The sequence below is a fragment of the Aulonocara stuartgranti genome, assembly GCF_965226115.1.
Source record: "Aulonocara stuartgranti genome assembly, chromosome: 1".
Lineage (NCBI taxonomy): Eukaryota > Metazoa > Chordata > Actinopteri > Cichliformes > Cichlidae > Aulonocara > Aulonocara stuartgranti.
The window spans coordinates 10,577,576-10,595,385 of record NC_138939.1 but is presented as its reverse complement, the minus strand read 5'-3'; the positions used below and the strand labels follow the sequence as shown (position 1 = coordinate 10,595,385).

The following is a 17,810-nucleotide window of genomic DNA, read 5'->3' as shown; positions in this document are numbered from 1 at the left end:
TAGGAGCTTTTTGAGATCAAATAGAAGACAATACAAAACATTAAACCTGTTAACAACACAAAAGCCATATTAAACGCAGACTACTTTAGGCCCGGAAGTAGGATTCGTCACGTCATCACTTAACTACCGGATAGGTTTTGTTACTATTGCTACTATTGCTTTTGCAGTATCTACATTTGCCTTTGGAACCAATCAGTTTTGCAAACTATACCTCAGTCTGAGCATAGTTCTATACACCTCAGAATTCATTCTGTCGCATTGTCAGTAAACACAAGTGACTCATATCCATTGGCGGCCAAATATGCGAAGTTTGCCTCCACCATGTTTGATGGATATAGTGGCATGCTTTGGATCATTAGCTGTTCTTTTCCTTCTCCACACTTTTTTTATTCCAATCGTTCTGTTATAGGATTTACCAGTATGGCTACAGTATTCAAAAAACAACTTTAAATTCTTTTTTCACATGGTTCAGGCTCATTAACACACAGCGGGAAGAAGGGCATGCATGCCTTTATAAAGTACAGTTTAGAAAATTCCAATAATAAAATTCAGTTACTGGTCAGTGATGGTTGAAACTAAGGTGAATGAGACAGAAGAAGAAGATGAGATTACATGAATTTTCACAGCGAACAGTCTGTCAAACCACCATGCAGACAGTCTGGTGGAGATTAATAAGTAAAGAACAGAAAGACCTACCCATTGCCCTCAGCGCAAGTTGGAATGTGGTAATTGGCTAGGATTGTGCCTTTGGAGTCAACTTGAAGCTGTGCACGTGAAGATTTCTCTAACTTTGTTGTATTTTTCTCACCCTTTGTGCTTATTTTCAGTATGGCTCAAGTGTTCTCATCTAGTACATTATTGAATGTGTTCTTTGGTTTGCAAAGCTGGTTGTGATTGCTAAGTGCTTTGCTCTGATGTTTACCCTGCAGACAATCAGTTACCATGGATATATTAAAGCAATGGATGACATATTAAAACATACGTTCTGCATTTACCCATTGAAAGCTCCTCACCAAGTACATGCTCTAAAAAACTGTGATGAATTATGATGAATTGTTTGGCTCCATTAAGCCACACCTCACACACATGGCTTGCATGACACATCTAACTGATTTTATTTCTTTTTACATATTAATTCATTTGAGAAATTTGACTATATGGAGGACAATTAACACCATCTGCTGCACAGTTGTGTACATATGCATGACAAGTAAAAAGTAAATAGTAATATAGTAAAAGGTAGTAATAAGTTTGTTTCTTTTTCTTTTGTAAAACTAGCAGGATTTAATACTCAGTTTGTGCATTTAGAATTATGCGTATGTCTGTATTGTGCTTTTAATATTATGTCCAAATGGCTCAAATCTCAGGAGGCTGCGCTGTCGCTCAGGGGACTGTTTTCTATTTCCATGCTCCCCTGCTGGTCCAGGGGAATGTCTGAGCTCCCTGTCATCATCTCTAACCTGTGTTTCCTTCTCTTCCTCATATCTAATATGAGTTACATACACACTCAAAGAAACACACTTACCCAAGAGGCGTAGGCTGTCCTGTCTCATCCCATTTCCTCAGTGCCTTTGATCCCTAACCCTCCCAAAAATACATTGCACACACACCCCTTGCAGTGGTAACATCCTGCCATGCTATTTAAGCTTCCTTGTCTGCTTGGAGCATCCACAGCTTTAGTGCTAGCTTCTGCTGTCTCCTAATGACAGGGTAGTGTGAGAGAAACAGGCTCGGGGGTGTTGGACAACTGGAGGAGGACAAACGGCCCTGATGTACCCACAAAATAAGGAAGACTCATTACTGTCAAGGAAGGGTTAATGCTCACAAAAGGCTCTGGAATGCCCCTCCCAGTGTGTTGGTGCTTGTTATGAGAGCTAATGATGTCAGCGGAGACCCTGCTTGTTGATTAGTCTAAATGGAGGACTAATAGAAGTGCGTGACTGTAATTAATGACTGAAGGGGAGACTAAGGAAGACGAGGACACATCACTGTGGTCGTGGGTGTTCCCAGGTAAGGTGTGTCCCTGGACATCATGGTAGGGCATCTTATCAGCTGGCGACACTATCCTTGTGCCATCCCATGCCATGCCCTGCCCTGCCCTGCCATAGCATTGTCATGCTATGACACCCACTTCAGCACCCAGACAGGCTTGGCTTTTTGGCCAGGCCTAATTAGCTGTCACAGCAGGTGGAGCAGGGACCAGGAACACTACGGTCTGCTCTCTGACAGCACAGCTCCCCCAGACACTGACCGCACAGGAATAATGTGTGTGTGGGGGACTATGAGTGCACATGACGGTGTATGCGTACTTTTCTCTTTGACTCCATGGGGGTATTTTGTGTGCTCGAGGGTAAAGGAAAAAAGACAAGATGGAATGGTGAAAGCTATGTCAGGATGCAGTGTACACATACTCCTTCACATACAACCAGAAAGAAGACCATTTTATTGCAAACGTAGGTGCAGTGTAGATTTGTGTATGAGTGTGTCTCCGGAAAAGTTTAATTACCTTTCAGTTAACTTTTGCCTGCGAGTGCTCTAGACAGCAATATTTTACTTTATAGTTTCCCCAGAGACTGGACTTCAACAGAATAGAAAACAATGAAAATAAGAAGAAAAATAAGCCAAGAACTAAATAATACAACAAATAAAGATTACAATTACAATGTCATTATACCTGACAGATTTACAGGTTGAAGCAGATGTGTATGTGATTTATAGTCCCTGCGAATTAGACATACTAGATGCTATAGATATCTCTGAAGACACCGCAGACTGAAAAATTAAAGAACTAATTTCAGGTGTAATATGTTTTCTTTGGGCAGATTTGTGGCTGTAAACAATCCTTCAACCTTCCTCTCCCTTAATAGAGGCCCATTTACACGCTTCCTCTTTATCATCAGACCGTGTCACCTATCATCCTAGCACAATACATTACTTAGTGTGTTTCCCTCCAGCCCCTTTTGGTTTGTCCCTCTTCTTTTGCTTTGTGTGTGTCCATGCAGTGGCGATACAATGCATTCTGATGTTCCCTTCTGTATGCAAAGGCCTGTGTAAGCTGCAGTAATACTTCTTTACCGATAGCTCTGATCACACACGCACGCAGTCACACACACGCTGCGGCTCTACACACTCCCCTGGTTTAATCTATTACCTTTTTTATGTGGCTCAAATATTCAGGCCGTGTTAACCAATGCATCATTATGAGGCGTATAACTGCAAAAGCCAAAGGATTTATAGGCTTAAATAAATTATGTGATCCGATAGTGCAAGTTTTATGAGTTGCAACTTTGCAAATATTCTTTTAAATAATAACAATAAAAGAAAAAAAACAGGAACTGGGGAGTTAGAAGATGAAAGAAAGTGATTTCTACTTCATCCAACTGTTAAAGGCGGCCTGTAACTGCACATCACTTTCAAGCTATTCACTCTATACCTTGTCTTTATAACCATCTCACACATTTTATATGAATTGATGGGTTCGTTTGGAGCATTTAAGCATCAAGCATCCCCCTACTGCTGGTTGTATCATTTCCTTCCGTGTCGTACATGTGTTCTCCTAATAATTTCTATTGAGCATACTCACATGTGGTGATATCAAATGTAATATGTGAACACATGCAACAGCATACACAGTGATGCATTGTGCATTTTCACTCTAATATGGTTTGCACATGGTCACTATACATCACTTTTGATATTGTGTGAGTAGGTCTATTTGATCCCATTTGGCAGATGGATCCAATTGTCCGGGCTGATATTGGGTTGTGACAGAATGCAATCTAACGGCAGGCTCATTGATGATGATGAGTTCTGTTCCATTGCACTGAGATCCAGTCCAATTTCAAAAGCAAATTCAGCCATTCATCTTCCAAATAATTGTGGCACTTTATCAATTGCTCCCAGTCTTTTATCTATCACTTCGATTGATGTGATCATTTTCACAAACAACCTTCTGTCCTAACGGCATCTTGAAACACACTTACAGGGTTGTGTGCTTATGTGTGTGCGCTAGTCTGTGTCTAAAGGCATCTCTAAAGAAGTCCGCTAGCATAAGCGTGTGTAAATGAATGTGTGCAATGAACAAGGAGATATTGGTGTCTGTGTTTCTATGTAAATGGATATCCACATGCATGCATTTGTTTGTGTAATAACACTCCTCTTTATTATTAAAACAATAGGTCTTCTGTTCCGTTATTAGTATTATTTTTTCTGTGTTTGTTCTGTTCTGTGTGTATGAGACCATTTAAATATGGGTGTCTGCATAATGGGCAACCTCATGCTTTTGTCTTCTATTATTATGCACAGCCTGTGAGTGTGAGTGGATTTTCATGAATACACAGTGCCCTTTTGTGTGTTGACAAGAGAATAGGTTGAATGTAAAGCATGCATCATAAGCAGCTTGTGTGTAAGCATGGCATAGGATTTTATCTTAAAATGCTAAAAGTCCTGCTGCATTCAATAATTTGTCATTTTGTTTTAATTTTTATTGAAAAGAAAATCCTTAAAAGCAAAACAATCAAAGGAAGCTTCCTGTGACTTTTAAGCTCAATGCATCACCGTATCCACATAGTGAAAATAAGAAGACAAATAAATGTGTTCATTGGCGATATTACTCTGCTTTTAAGACTGATGATAGCATTATTGTCCGTTTCTGTTCTGTTCTACTCTGATCTACTTTATTCTTCCATACTCAAAACCTGATATCCTTTTTTAGGTAAACACATGTTTACATATATATTATTAGCCTAAAATAAATACATATTTTGGGTTTTGGGTGTTTGTAGTTTTTATAAATCATAAATCCAAATTATTTCCTTGTATGCGCTATATTGTTGGGGGTTTTTTTTGTTATATTTTTACATGATACATGGTTGCCCCTTTTCTTACGTTTATATCAGCAGAGTCTGTCTGCTCTGTCTGTCACTGTTGATGTGAATCAGTTTTTCTTCATACCTATATCCATATTTGCAGAAAATAGCCTATTTATCATCTGAAGCATTTAGACCTAGCATGTATCCTACAATTTAATTAGCTTGTACTACACAGCAAAGCAGTCAATCATCAATTATATATTTCATTGTGAACTAATATAGGAAATTTAAATCTTATTCATTACTTAATGTGCATTTGCACTGTATAATTAACTCAAAATCCCAAGGCACCCCTGGACTTGCCTCAAGGAACACCATTTGGAAATACCTCCTAGAAGATATCGGTAGCTAAGATGTCATGCTTTGTTTATTTAAACATGCTTTATTTATTTAAAACATATATTTACTTTCATATGTACTTGTTTGATTGACACATGTGCTTCATATTAGGTTTATATCGATGATGAAATAACTATCTAAAAACATACTGCACAAAAGAAAAAAAAAGGTTTTCAACATGTAAATCACAAAGCAACCATAACTATACAAATATGAGAGTTTTGTTCACAATAACCTTTCTCACACATCTGCAAATCATTTAGAACTCCTCATCATTCATATTGGTGTTTTCTTGTCAACTTTTCACTGCACACTAGTAAAACAAAAGCTAACCTGGAAATTCAGCATGACTGAATGAAGAACAAGAGAAACATCTCCTCTGGCTCAACTTTGGATTCCCTATAAACAAAAATTTTGGAGATACTCCCTGTTTGTTGAAACCTTTGTTTTATTTTGAAAAAATCCACAGACCATTTTGAAATGTTTGTGTCCATGCACACTCTGGGGCTTGATTGTTGGATGTTGTAGCAGAGCAAGAGTCCGGCACTATTCTCCCTGCTGCTCTGTGATTTCTCACTGCCGACTCTTTCAACAGCATTGTGGACTGTGTGGCCTCAAGTGCAGAGCCAACCGGCAGGTATACGAGAGGAGCAGAGTAGGATATACACTCATAAATCTGACAGATGCATTGTGTGTCATTACCTTCCACTTATTATTATTCTCTTGCTCCTCTTTATACCGTGAACTACTTTAGCTGTTTTCCCAGGCTGGCTCACAAACATTTGTGCTGTGGCCTTGCAGAGTGACAGATGCTCCTGGGAAGCTACCAGGTTATTGTTGTGATTCTTGCCTTGGCTCTGTGTGCTTGAATCAGGGCATTTAACCTTCCGTGCTTTGGAGCCTGTACTGGCAGCAGTATGTGTGCTGTTATCAGATTGTACTACTTTGCAATTGTGCATGTGCATAGACAAATGTTGACTGAATTAGGAGTTCCAAATAGATCTTTCTGTTGAAAAAAGAACTCAGCATCTTGTTATCAGTAGTGTCACAGTGTCAGGTAAATTTAGAGTCTCAGGTAAATTAAGAGACGCTAAAAGATCGGCAAAGCATAGAGTGAAACCAAACTTCTCCTTCTTGTTCCTAATTTCTGAGAGAAGACATTTACAAGCTTTATCCAGAAATGTTTATATTTATGTTTATTTTAATCATGCTATTAACTGTGTCAAACCTTATTGGCAGGGCTTTTAAAACTCAAAGTCACAATAAGCTATGAAAAAATATTTATCATTATAATTTCCAGAAAATGAAGGCACTTTACATAATTATGGCTAAAATTATGGTTGTTATTGTTTTCATTTTTGTCAGAGAAAACACTATCTTACTCTTCTGTGCATATTGTTGGTTTCACATTAATACAATGCGTATTGGGAAGTATAAGCAATTAATCAGTGTTTAGAAACACAGTATTAAACAGTGTCTCTAAATAGCCTAATTATGACTTAAGTAATTCATTGGATATTTAGTTACCTGACAAACTTCTCTAATTACACTGAGTTAATTAAAAAAAAATAATTGATGAGATTTTTACAATGCAAAGGATACAATAATAACAAGTTGAACAATTTTTCTTACATTTTCGACAAACACAAGTTCCCTCTTTGTTATAAAATAACAGATTAAAAGCCCAACATATTAAAACTCCCTCATATTGACACCACAGTAGTTTTATGTGCTGGCAAAATTGCAGTTTTGACTTTAAATGATCACATTTCTAAAGCCTAACAATTAGTTATTTATGCAAAAGAACAGAAAGTATTTTTGTATTTTAGAAGTCTGTTATTTCTGACTTTTTCTTTTTCTTTAACTTTGATGTTTCTAGTTTCTCCTCATTCACCTTTTTTTTTTCATTACTGTTTTCCTTCTGAAATGCTCCAGTATGTACCACACCCACCCACCCACACACACACACACACACACACACACACACACACACACACACACACACACACACACACGGCCCCGGTAATGTCCCTGCAGCCCAGTGAAAGAGAGAGGGAAAGAGAGGGGAGAGAGCAGCAGTCGCCTCACAAGAGCAGACCTCATAAAACTCCCTGTCACTTTGACTAATTTGTTAGTCTTGTCTCACTGTGTTGAATTGTCACCCCCCACTCCCCACCTTCTGATGCACCTCTAGCCAACTCCCCCTGTCCTTCTTTCCACCCCCCTAAATCCACGGGCAGAGGAAAAAAGGTGGAGGAATAAATGTAATATAGCGTACTGGCCATTGGTTGGAGTGATCTACACAGCAATCCATCTACAGTCAGAGGAAGAACAGTGGCTTTATGGAGCAGAGGATGGTGTGATAGCTCGATTTCTCATCCACTTTCTGTCTGTGTCTACCTCTGTCCCTGCTCCAGAGGAGGCCTTTTGATACGGTAAAACATAAAAACAGAATAGGAGAATAGATCTATTATGAATGCTGTCAGGGCTACAGTCCCCAAGACTAGATTGGGTTGGACCAGGCAAAGCAGGGCAGTGTGGTATAGATTGGTTCAGATGTTCAGCCGGGCCTCTCACAGGACCAAAGAGCCAATACCGGATTCATAGAGATAAATTAAAAGCAAAAACCTCGCTCCAGGAGAGAATCAATTGCCAGGTAATTATGGAGAACTAGAGAGAGATTACAGAGACAAAACACAAATACAAAGATGTTTTCCTAAGATACTGCAGCATAACACCAGGGATTACTGTGTCAGCTAGATTGAAGAAACTTTTTTGCCGTTGATGCCCCCTTTTCTTCCCAAACTGACCCTCAGTACCTAGTCTTTAAATAGGAGCTCAGACTCAAAGCTAAAAATAGGCCACATTTCACCGCCAGCAACCCTCTGCTCAGCTGTCAGCACCCTTTCTCCCTCGTCCTCACAGTGAGGCAGACACAGCCCTCCTTCATGTGTTTTCAAGGGAGACAGGCAGGGTGTGATCACTTTAGCTCTAACCCATCTCCCTCCAACCCACAAGGAAGAACCAACCTCTCTTGGCTCACTGGCCTCACGGGGAGGTCACTGTGAACTCCAATTTAAGAGAGGAATCATTCCCGCTGTGCTGGGCCTGTTTTCCCTCCACACAGACAGAATGTCCTGACGTGTGAGTGATGCATGATGGAAACAGTAATTTGGGCAGGTATAGTGCAGCCAGTGCAAGATCTGGTTTGAAAATGAGGCCTACAGTGACATAATGTTTGTAATTCAAGGTGAAGAAGAGGACTTTGAACGTTAGTATAATGCATACCGAGAATGTAAAAACTATTAAATATGTAGACGTTTAATTTTAGCTTTGTCTTGTGTGTAATATCAGTTTTCATTAGGGCTTCCACAGAGCACATACTGGAAGAAAAAATTATCTATTAAAAATCAGAAAACATACAAACAAACAAAACCACACTGTTGACAGAGATGTCAGTTCCACTCACTGAAACAGATTACTTAACCACAATTCTCTGAACCTCAAAAGGCACTAATATTAATGACAGAAGACAGGGCATATATATCGGCCTAATAATGGTCTGTACATTTCATTTTGTAATCAAGAGCCTCTGTCTCAACCAGTGCCTATGGCTCTTTGTGGGTTCTGTAAGAAAAGTCAGTCTGCATTAAGCATCTTTAATTGAGCTTAAAAGGCTGTAAACGGCATCAACAGCTCCAATGAATTCACTGACGGCGAAACTGCTGAATGATAATGAGAGGCATCAAACAATGGATGGCTTATCAAGATAATGATCCCTGATGACTTGAATGGAGATGAAATAACAGCAAGGACAAATTAATTAACCAGTGTCAATATTATTTTTTCTATTTTGTTATTCATTTGTAACATTTGACTGTGGTGAGGTTTGACATTATGCAGTTGTTGCATGAACAATAGTAAAAACAAAAACAAGAACAAAAAAATCACTATGTTGGGGACATATTTAAGGAAAACCCTGAAACCTTGGTACAGCCTCTGTTATACTATGTGGAGCTTTTAGCTTGCATGGTTTATACTCATTTCCTGCTTAGAAATCAATACAAAGCTGTTCTGAGTGAATCTCTTTGTCCTCTGGAAAAAAAAGACCAAAAAAGCCAACCCCAAAATATTTTTGTCCTAATGGAAGTGGTCCCTTGCAGGTTTGCATAACCTTCTCTAATAGGCAAAGAGACCTCACTGAATGGGTGGATAAAAATGAAAAATCTATGAATTGTGTGCCGTGTCTTTGCCAATCAACAGATCTCTAATTAAACTACTTTTTGGACTGACGTGTCAGACAGCACTCATCAACAAACCAAACGAGGAATTATCTTTTGGAATAAAGGTGCTCCATCTCTCTATTAGACTTTGATATACGTGCAGAATCAATGACAAGACAGTGAATCTTTTTTGGCAGCACATGTTGGCCGAATATCTTACTAAGACACTTAGACACTCAGTCATAAGTGTCATAAGACACTACATTAATTCTCACTGATCCTCTTTAAAGATCTTCCTTTAAATCCACCATGTCACAGTGAGACAATACCTGAATGATACAGTTATTCCAGTTTCAACAGGTCAGTGTGTATTACAGTTTTTTCTTTTTGTTTATGCACTTACAACACATTAAAAACACAATCGAGCTTGATTTGTAGATGTGATGAACAATGTAATGTAGTAGAGCAGAAGTATGGGTGTAATTGTTGTTTTAGTTAACAAAGTAAGTTATTTGTTTTAGACAGGAAAACATTTGCACAATTTTCTAGTAAAAGTCATGCAAACAGGAGTTTGTGGAAAATTGCTCGTTTATGTACGGCTTAAAGGGGGCAATGCTCAATCACACTTTTGGCAGTTGTGGGTTTTTTAGAACATTCAGAAGCAGTCAAAACTAAATGAGTCTAACTTTGTTAATTTTCTAAATCAAACAAAGTGAAAAGAACCAGAATGACAATGCAAGTCATTTTACACTGTATATACAGGTTGGTTATAAAACAGATCAGTGTCTCTTTTACAATACAACTGTGCTTTTATGACAGATTGAAAAAATAATGAACCGTCAGTCGATATCTCTATAAAGGGTAAAAAAAAAAATCAAATAGAGGTTTATCATCTGGGCTTTGCACCCTGAATATGAAGATGAATTGCATTTATTATAAGGTTGCCACTCTGCACCTTCTGGACAAGAAGATTTTTCTTTTTCGGTCTGGACTCTTCCTTTCATTTGGTGAGCCACTTTCATCAGTGCCACCGTGATTGGCACAGCTGTTTAAAAGTTATGAGATGAGTAATGTAACTGACTGAAGAGGTAATGATTCATCACCACACCTTCTCCTATAAATATCCCAATTCACCCAAAGCAACTGTCAAGCGTGGATGCTTACTGAAGAACGAAACGAGCAGGTGTGCCTGGATCTGGTTTCATTTTGCATCATGTGTATATGACGCAATGATTCCACTGGGTGTTGTAAATGTATCATTAAAATTAAGCTCAATATGGAAATATTTCATTGCAGCCTTATGAAACTATAGTTTGGAATTAACTTTCATTTTATGGATTCAGCAAAGTGCCTTTTGTTTAGCAACTTTTTGTTTATTACACCAGCTGCATTATAAGGACGTTTTTTGGGAGTTTAAGCCAACACTAACACTCATTCTTCATTAGAAAGAATTGGAATTGATTAAATTTGTGACTTGAGTAGTTAATTCTGTCTGGTGCGCAAAGTTTTACATCATGTTGATGTTTAAGTTTAGGTTTTCGTAGCTGATTAGAATGTCTTTATCAAATTATCAAAGTTGGACGATTAATCATTTGGATACTTTCCAGCTGTTTAGTAGCTTAAGTTGTAGGTAACAACTGAGATAAAGTATTTCAGCTTACAGATGAGATGTTCATCAGACGTCCTCTTAATATCTGGTAATGTTAGTTATCTAAAAACCAGGAAAGAAGTTAAAGAATCAGTCAAGGGGACTCAAGAATGGCTGAAGTGTTTAAGTGTTCACACTATTCCAAGTGTGAGCACTTATTACAAGTGTGAGCACTTATTCCAAGAGAGCAATATTTGTATGTAGAGCATCTGATAGATAGAATTTATTCTTGGCTGCTTTGTGAGCTGTGGTATTCACATACCATAGTGAAACATGGTCAAATGCCAGTGGTGTCCTTGTCTGTCTTTTCTCCCACTGCACTGTTATCAATCAGACACACCGGCCAAAGACAGATACTGTATTCTTAAGTGAATGTACACACAAATACACAAGTGTACACTCTGAAATATACTGTCCTTTAGTTAAAAAATGTAAGAAAGTTTCTCTCTTCCATACTTGGTCCAACCCTTTGCGATTCCAGATGACTTTTACTCATCATAACAGTATGACTCACTCCTGGAGATTAGAACTGAAACAATGAATCTCTATGCATAAAGAAAATATGAACAGAAAGAAAATATGGACAAATGGGAAAATATGGACAGAAAAAAGTTAGTAACAGAAAAAGACAAAAAAAGAGAGATGAAGAGAAAGAGAGATGGGTTCTCTAAGTGCAGTAGCACACAGGCACATAGCTGTGAGTTCCCAGGCAAGTCAGCATGAGCTGCCTATTTGTCAGCATTGATCAACCCATTAAGGGGCTGTGGTGGGAAGCATATTGGTTTTGGAGGCCAAAGGGGCAGGGAGAGACAAAGATAAAGCAAGACGGGGGGTGGTTGAACTCCTTTCAGCCTCAGCAGCCACATGTCTGCAGGATGAAAGCTTGTAGTCTTTGTCTCGAAAGTCTACGCAGTTCATTTCACAGGGCCCAATGGGAAGGTAGTAGATATCATTTGTCTTACAGCATCTCTGGAGGCTCCACTGTATGTGTTATCTTAGCTTCCTGCCACTGCAATGCTAATAAGGAACTAGCAAGCTTCTCAGACATACAGAACGTCACTTGTCATCTTTCTCAGTGTGTCTGTGTGCGCGTGTGTGTGTGTCCACGCAAAAGGTGGGTGGTGGGGTGGGGGTGGGTCTTGGCCCAAGGGGAAAGCAGGCAGCCTCTTCGCCCAGCCTCTGATGAATTCATATAATTAACTCTGCCTTGATCTGTTGGCTAATCCTGCACTCAGTAATAAGGGATTAAAATGTCACCTAAGCCACCTGCTGTTATTGAGCCCCAAGACTTTTGTGCTCCTGTGTGTGTGTCACAGTATGTGAGAGAAAGAGAGTGAAGATTAAAGTAAAGTTGAATTTTACAATTTCTGTGTAGCAAGCTGGAAACATTCTGTTTTTCCTCAAGAAAATGTATGCAGATGACACTATAAAGTAGCTCAGAGAAGCAAACATCTTAACTCCAGCCATATGCAAGTGAGCACCACTCACAACCCCAAAGTTTGGCAAAAAAAAAAATGAATTCCATAATTTGGCAGGGAGCTGGAGCAGAAGTTGCAACAGACTCCCTCGAAAACTCATTGTCACAGTCACTAAAAAGGGACATGAAAGTGGGGCATGCTTGAAGGTGGGGGTTGAGAAATCTCTTTTTTCCCCTCCTTTCTTACTGTGACCTCCTTGGATGAAGTAAAAAAAAATAATAAGAAGAAAGAAAAGCGTGCCAATTGGTTGGCTAAATGCCTACAGACCAACAGCCAGCTTGCCTTGCCTGCCTTCTGGCCACCTCCACTTGGTTTCCTAGCAACCCCAAGTGTACTTTGGGCTGCTTAATGACTCTTGTTGCTGCAGTGGCTCAGGGGCTACTAATGAAGCCTCCTGACCAGTCGCTTCCATTTAAAACCTGGAAGATGACTGATCACTGGGCGTGGATCTTGGGAATTCAGGCTACCCTAAACCTCTTATGTGAGACCATTTCTGCCCTCAAAAAAACCCAAAACCTCACCTCCAACAACTTACAAATGTACACACCACACCTTATCTTAACTCTAAATAACTTTCTGGCAATAGCAGACTCGCATATCAATACTTTACCTCTCCTGAACTTTATGTAAGATTTACATGTGAATGTAATCACGGGGACTCACATGGGCTCCTATCACACAAAATTGCAGGATTCCAAATTTATTCCTTCACTGAAGAGTCTCAGTGAACCAGGCTCCCACAGAACAATGGATGTAGCCTAGAAGAAGAAGAAAATTATATTTTTTGTGTTGAGAACATTTATGCTGAGGGACTGCGTTTGTCAACAGAAGAGAGAGTGAAAATTATCTCAGTGATTTATCAAATTATCTCACACCAACACTTGAAAAAAGTGAGTACAAAGCATAAGGGCAGTGAGTAAAAACTGATCTTTGCATTTCTGGCCATCTGCTGGATGGCTATGCTCCAGGAGGAACGCATACTCCATGAATATATAATATGAAATTTTGTTATTCCAATTAGCAACAACTTAACATATTTATTTGGTTGCTCTGGTCTCTGTCTTTCGCTCACTCTCTGTTTTCTCTGTGTGTGCATCTGTGAACAGCTCCATGGGCAAGCCTTGTGATGGCTCTGTCATTTTACAAAGCTTTGTTCCAGTGTCGCAACATATTGCTTCGAGAGCACATTACGTCCCAGGAGTGTCACCATGTATACAGTTGTCTATACGTGTCCACCAAGTCTATATTCAACCAAGGTCTGAGCTCATGTCAACTGCTGTCAAGTGCTGTGTTGCCTGAGGGCCACAACACCCACTATCCTGCCCTAGCTGACTGATCTGAGTGGGCAGTACTCTGTGCCATTCACTGGCACTCTCACGTTGGACCTGTCTGCATGGCCTAGTTAGAAAGATGGCCAACTGAAGTCTGGAAAAAAAACAAAAAACAAAAAAAACAAACAGAAAACCCAACGCCAAAAATAAAAATACAATACAATGCCAAATATTATGTGCGTAGGTAGCCTCAATAAATAAGGGTCTTCGAGGGCTTAAAACCACTCACCTTTTTTACAGAGGAATAGGGGGATGTTATTTGTATTTTAGAGATCTGTAACACTAGATCAAGTGATTTTCTGTATTAGTATTCAAACTCCAGGGAGAAAAAAACCTGGGGAAGTTTTATTCATGGCAGGCAGCTTTTAATATGTGTGTGTGTGTGTGTGTGTGTGTGTGTGTGTGTGTGTGTGTGTATATGTGTATGTATGTATGTATGTATGTATATATATATATATATATATATATATATATATATATATATATATATATTTATTTATTATATTCCCATGTTAGCTTGGCAATGTTTTACTTTCACCACACTATGAAATTAATTCCCTACTGTTAACCTTTCAGAAGCTCATAGCTATGCCGTTCGGAGGCTCTAGCACAAGGAGGGTGCTTGGGAAGGGTGGAGTTGGCTGACCAGACCAGTAGCATATTGGTTGTAAGTCACAAAAGGGCTCCTGGGTAGAGATGCGAAAGGGGAGGAGGGGATGCAGGCAGAAAAGAGGGATTGCTGAGGGTCAGGAATGAGCAGGATATAGCTGGTGACTGGGAGTCTGGAGCCAGGAGGGGACAGGAAGAGCAAGGGCCAGCCAGAAAGGACCTCTCCCGGTGGGGCTGGGAGTGGCTGATGTAATAGCATTAATCTCCAAGTGCCATCTGACACCCAGTGTGGCTCCGTCATTGAAAAGTGCTAATTCTGCTGAACTGTGAGGGGAATTCAGGCATCTCTAGAGGCAGTGCCCTGGATTAATTAAACATGCTGGCATGGAGTACTGGACAGATTTATCTCTTTTTATGCCATCTTCACCATTTGATTTTTGTGTTTAGCTAACAGAGGAGGACAAACTCAGGACATTAACACCAGGAACATTGCAACATCTTGCACCTTATATGGTTTCCAGCTAACGTGGGATTTCCCTTTTCTTTCTTCTCACTCTTTCTTTCTCTCCATCTACTTCTTTCCCTTTCTCTCCAGATGAACCGGCCCATCCAGGTGAAACCTGCTGACAGCGAAGGACGAGGAGGTAATTAACCTTCTCTTGGTCTCTGTTGCACCCCCACCCCCCCATTAGAAAACACACACATGTAAAAACACAAATACACTGAAATAGCACTCATGTAATCCCTAATAGTCTGCTCTCACTTGAGAAAATACCAGGAGTTAGTAGACTAGCCTGTAATATAGGTCACTTGCTTCTATTGACTTCCAGTCTGTGCCAGCAGAGGGGCTTTCTCAGGTTTATAGTCACTGGGAGCAGTTCAAAGGCAAGATAGAAAGACATGGAACAAAATAAAATATTGAGAAAATAGAAAAGAATAGGGAGGGAATAATCTTTATTCCTGATTTTAAAGTCAATATTAAGAGGAAAATATCGTCCAAACATACATAGATGAGTCAGAACTTAAAAACATGTCAACTGGCTCAGCACTACGACCGAATACCATTTTGAGGTATCATGATCTAAGACGTTTGGAACATTTGTGGTATAGCCATAATGTGTTTTATCCTAAAATAAGAGCATGACTACAGTAGTTGATAGTAACACCTTCTATCACTCTATGAAAACTCTGCATTACCTCAGATAGACTTATCTACCTACCTATTCACTAACCTGTCTTTTTACTTGTCTATATTCCTATCAATTTATCTGCCTCATTAATAGCATATAATAGCACTGATAAATGGAACCATGTAAAGTTAAATTAAGTAATTTTCAATGATTTCCATTATTTGATGTGAGCATTTCAGTAGAACTCAATGGATATGTCTTTTGCTTAGTACAAAAAGGTATGAATTGTGGTATGAATTAACGAATTGTGATATCAAAACATCACATTCTGCTTTAACATTGTGCAGATTCTTTTGCACAGCTTCCTATCATCGCTAATTTGACTTTCATGGTGATTGACTAGATCATTCTAATGTCACTTTTGACTAACATCACTGAGAATAATGCAGATTAAGTTAAAAAAAAAGATTTATGTGGGCTGAATTTGATCTAACCAAACAGGTCTGTGTCAGCCCCGTGCTTTCATTTCAGAGTGGTGATTTAGACTGCCTAGGTCAGTTTACACTGAGTCACTTTGCTGATTTATGTGGTCAAGTGTTAGTCTGATGGGCCATTTCAATTGCCATACACCCCCCCATGCAGATCTTATTTTTGTCATGGCAGCACTTTAATTAACGGCCATCTAAAAACAGGAAAAGTCTGACCGACAAGGCCTGGGAGAGAGCCAATCGGCATTCTTACCAAGATAAATTGGATCTCTCGGCTTAAGAGGGGAGGATGGATGGGTCCCAATATCAATTACTACCCTTTTCTCTGCAGAAAGAGAAGGGAGATGAACAGGTAGTCTGAATGAAATACAGAAGGCTTTTACGCTGCCCCTGCTAGTCTGTCTATATAGGAGGACAGGATAGGACACAGCACAGAATGAAATAAGACTGAGCAGACAGGCCCCAACAGAGATATTGAGCGTTAATGGCAACAGGAAGTCAGCAGACAGGCCAGGGAAGTAAACCACAGTCATGGCTGACAATGAAATGAGATTTACTATGAAGGCTTGTGGTTAAAGGAAAAGACAGCCCTGCTAGGGCTGACTAAAAGTGAGAAAGTAGCGAGGGAGTCATCTGTGGAAGGCTCAGGACCAGTCAGGTACACCAATCCCAGTGGGGCCTTTAGACTGTCAAATCCAGGGCTGAACCAGGACATTTGCACCTCTAGAATGGAGTCACATTTATCACTACCAAGACATCAGCAATTATCTGTCATGGGAACTTGTGGAAGGGTCTCGATTACGTGCCTGTGCAGACATTAGGGCCCATTACTCCATTTGGAGACTCTGGTAGCACTTCTTTTGTGCACAGTGTCCCTGAGAGACGTCCTCTCCCTGGGGATATGGGAGTGTCAGGAGGAGAAATAAAAATCAGTGCTCAAAGAATGGCTGGTAGGGGGCCATAGCACCACACCATAGTGCCAATAGGCTACCGCTGTGGATCATAGAGCACATTCTCTGGCTGTCTATTACAATGGCTCATGCCTACTTTATATTTTCCTTAGATTTTCAAGAAAGAACTTAGCATTGTAGGGGAGCTTAGCTGCCTTTTAATATGTCTCTTATGACAACTATGACAATTTAACATTTACTCAGTGTACTTTGAATGTACTCGGCACCCTGTTTTTTTGTTTGTTTGTTTTTTTGTCAATTGGTCTGTGGTCATTGGAGGAAAAGGCACTTGAAACCTAAGAAAATTGACTTAAAATCCAAAATGAAAAATGCATCTCTACAATAGATCTTTCCATATAACCACTTTACCCTTTCTTTGTCCATCTACCATTTGCAAAACAGAGTAAAGTAGGAGAAGAAGCAAGTGATACAGAAATGGGGATTCAGTACAAGGCCCACAGAGAAATGCAAGAGAGTGAGAGATGGAAGACAAAAAGAGCAAGAGGGGAAGAGACGACAGGATGAGAAAGTTAACGGAGGGTGATGGAGGCAGCTGAGTGAATCTCAGCAGTAAATCATCTCAGAGCCGCCCCATCCCTATCTCCGCCTTGCCTCGCCAGGAATCTTTTTCCCCCTGACCTTGTCTGCTGCTGTGTCTGTGAAGAAAAGATGGGGCCAGATTATCTATGATTGGAGATGGCCATTATCTAAACACAATCTTCGAGCCAGGTCCCACTCCTCTA

At 39.7% G+C, this 17,810-nt stretch overlaps 1 protein-coding gene across 8 annotated transcripts in view; it reads left to right on the top strand.

Annotated features, from left to right (window-relative positions):
• celf6 (CUGBP Elav-like family member 6) overlaps positions 1-17,810 on the top strand; it is a 171,833-nt gene that overhangs the window by 91,091 nt on the left and 62,932 nt on the right. For all 8 annotated transcript variants that reach the window (XR_014277217.1, XR_014277218.1, XR_014277219.1 and 5 more), the window contains exon 3: positions 15,095-15,143. Coding sequence is in view for 3 of the 8 variants with exons in the window: in XM_082536061.1 (XP_082392187.1) it covers positions 15,095-15,143 (49 nt within the window). In the remaining 5 variants the exon portion in view is untranslated. The remainder of the gene's footprint in view (positions 1-15,094; positions 15,144-17,810) is intronic.